The 2,811-nt window shown below is 45.1% G+C and overlaps 1 protein-coding gene across 1 annotated transcript; it reads right to left on the reverse strand.

The window, feature by feature from the left end:
- Positions 1–2,020: 2,020 nt before the first annotated feature.
- LOC115464228 (60S ribosomal protein L27a-like) lies at positions 2,021–2,506 on the reverse strand. Its single transcript, XM_030194618.1, has one exon. It carries the CDS (start codon positions 2,504–2,506, stop codon positions 2,069–2,071), a length of 438 nt encoding a protein of 145 aa, XP_030050478.1. The 3' UTR covers positions 2,021–2,068.
- Positions 2,507–2,811: the final 305 nt, after the last annotated feature.

Below are 2,811 nucleotides of genomic sequence, written 5' to 3' on the forward strand. Positions count from 1 at the left end.
GCCTCAGATTTCATATGGGGGTTTGGGAATGCTGAAATTAGGGGGGGATGTGATCACGGAGGGAGACCACCAATGCTGTTATCGTAGAACATCAATCTTAGAAAGCTGGTCCCATGTGTATGCGTGGGAGGGGGGGGGTGGATACATTTTTTCCCCTATGTTCCCTCTGGAAGTGGGAGGGCTTGAACATGCAGCCCTGCTGCTCGTTTACAAGAGTCTTTACAGTGGGCAGATCCTCTTGTAAATAGTATGGGAATTCCATAGGTCCTGAGTTTGACATTTGAATTCCCCCACTTCATGTCCTTTCTAAAATGCCGCTCCACGTTATATTTAAACATATTTTTCCCACAGTACAAATTAAACTGTTCGTCATTTTTTTTCCTGTGCCATTTTCCTGGTAGCACATAAAATCCTGCTGACAGACTCTGTTGCAGTTGTGAGTTTAGTCATTTAATCGCATGAATTTTTGTAAAAGGATTCCAATATGGAAAATGTGAAAAGTATTTTTCAAACAGATGTTTTAAAGTTGAACCAGTGGCTGAGCAGCTGGATTGTGTTATAAATACCCCAAAAAAACTATTCTCTGTCAATCAATTATGCCATGGAATCAAGTAAAGCTAACTAGTTCACCCTTCATTTATTCTCTATTCTTGAATTATTGAAAGGAAAGTCTATTAACTTTGGGTTATTTATTTATTATAAACCAAGAAACAAACTTTACAAGTTGTGGGCTCAATAGTCAATGGATTTATGCTCCTAACTTTGGGATCCTTTCACTAAGCTCTGGTAAAAAAAAAGTGGCCTTTTTTTTTCTTTCTTCTGTTACTCAGTCATAATCTGTTATTTGTAAAACTCAGTTTTGGTAATTGTACTTGTTTTTCTGTCTTGAAAATGCTCATTTTATATTTGAAAATTTTTAATAAAAATAATAATTTATTTTTTAATGGCCTTAGGTGCCCTTTTACTAAGCCGCGTAAGCGTCTACTTGCGCCCAACTCGTGAAAAAATGGAGTTACTGTATGTCTAAAGAGAATCCACGTCCGTGGAGAACTCAATAGATCCCACGGGGCAGCAAACAGAAGTAAAAGGAGTGGGAAACGTGAAATGGCAACATAAAGTGGAGGAGTGGCCTAGTGGTTAGGGTGGTGGACTTTGGTCCTGAGGAGCTGAGTTCGATTCCCACTTCAGGCACAGGCAGCTCCTTGTGACTCTGGGCAAGTCACTTAACCCTCCATTGCCCCATGTAAGCTGCATTGAGCCTACCATGAGTGGGAAAGCGCGGGGTACAAATGTAACAAAACAAAGTTGGTCTTAAAAAGACCGACCGTTGTGTTAAAACGTGAGGCACTTGAGTAAGCACAGACGCAATAGTGTTGCCATTTCAAGCCTTCTGTTTTTCAACCTAAATGCAAGATTAGACCATTAATCTTTCCTTAAGACATAAGACTCCTGATGCAGGCCATCAGGCCGAAACACAGCGTTGTGTCGAGTCATTCCTAAGGAAATATTGATAAACTGTGTTGATTTTATCATTAGTTATTTGTTTGGTTCCAGTTATTTGGGCAAGCCTGGTTCACTTTTCCCACTCCTTTTACTTCTGGTTACTGTATGTCTACCACATGGCCCTTGCGGTAATTTCATTTTTGGCGTGCATCCGCTACGTGCGCCCAAAAAAAGTTTTTATTTTCTGGTGAGCGTCAGCCATGTTCACCAAGTGGCATTTGGCGCGCATAGGTCATTACCGCCCGGTTACAGTGTGAGACTTTACCGCTAGGTCAATGGCTGGTGATAGGGTCTCAGACCCAAAATGGACATGCGGCAATTTTCATTTTGCCACACGTCCATTTTCGGCAAAAATTTTAAAAATGCATTTTTTTTGCAGGTGCACTGAAAAATGATTCTGCGCGTGCCCGAAACACGCATCTACACTACCGCAGGCCAGTTTTCAGCGCACCTTAGTAAAACAACCCCTTAGTCCACCCTTACATGGGGTTTTCATGCGCACCAAGGACATTTTTTTTATACAGAAGGAAAAAAATGTCTTTAATTGCACTCAAGAGAATACAATTTATGCCATCAGTACATATGCTCCACCAACACCTTTTATCTTCTCCTCCGCTCTCCTGCTGAAAAATTTGACTTTTACAATCACAGGCTGCTTAGGCAGTTCGCCCTTACCCAGAACTTTATAATAACCCAAGTGTACAGCATCAACGATGGGGGCTGGTCCATTTTTAGCTGCATTGAGGCTTGTCTGCTCACTGACAAGTGTCCACAGTTTATCCAGGTTGATAGTTGGACAGAAGTATTGGTTCTTCTTCAGATGCAAATGCCTCATACCAACGTTTCCAAAGTAACCTGGGTGATATTTGTCAAAGTTTATTCTGTGATGATGCAAACCACCTGCATTTCCACGCCCTCCTGGATGCTTTCTGTGTTTGCTGATCTGGCCATGGCCATGACTAACGTGCCCACGGAGCTTCCTGGTCTTCCTCAGCAGGGGCATAGCCAGACCGACGGGAGGGGAATCCAGAGCCCAAGGTGAGGGGGCACATTTTAGCCCCCTCCGGCGCCGACGACCCCCCCCCCCCCGCCCGCCGCCGCAGCAGCAACCCTCTCGACCCACCCCCTCCCACCGCATACCTTTGTTGGCGGGGGACCCCAACCCCTGCCAGCTGAAGTCCTCTTCTCGGACGCGCGGCATTGCTGACCCCCCTACCGCCGCCGCCACAACCCTCTCGACCCCCCTTCCCACCGCCAAACCTCTCCCGCCGCGTACCTTTGCTGGTGGGGGACCCCAACCCCCCGCCA

Source organism: Microcaecilia unicolor, chromosome 3 (assembly GCF_901765095.1).
Source record: "Microcaecilia unicolor chromosome 3, aMicUni1.1, whole genome shotgun sequence".
In the NCBI taxonomy this organism is placed as follows: Eukaryota; Metazoa; Chordata; class Amphibia; order Gymnophiona; family Siphonopidae; genus Microcaecilia; species Microcaecilia unicolor.

Bases quoted from the DNA above. Each gene is read 5' to 3' on its own strand.
- LOC115464228 (XM_030194618.1), bottom strand. From the start codon at position 2,506: ATGCCCCTGCTGAGGAAGACCAGGAAGCTCCGTGGGCACGTTAGTCAT.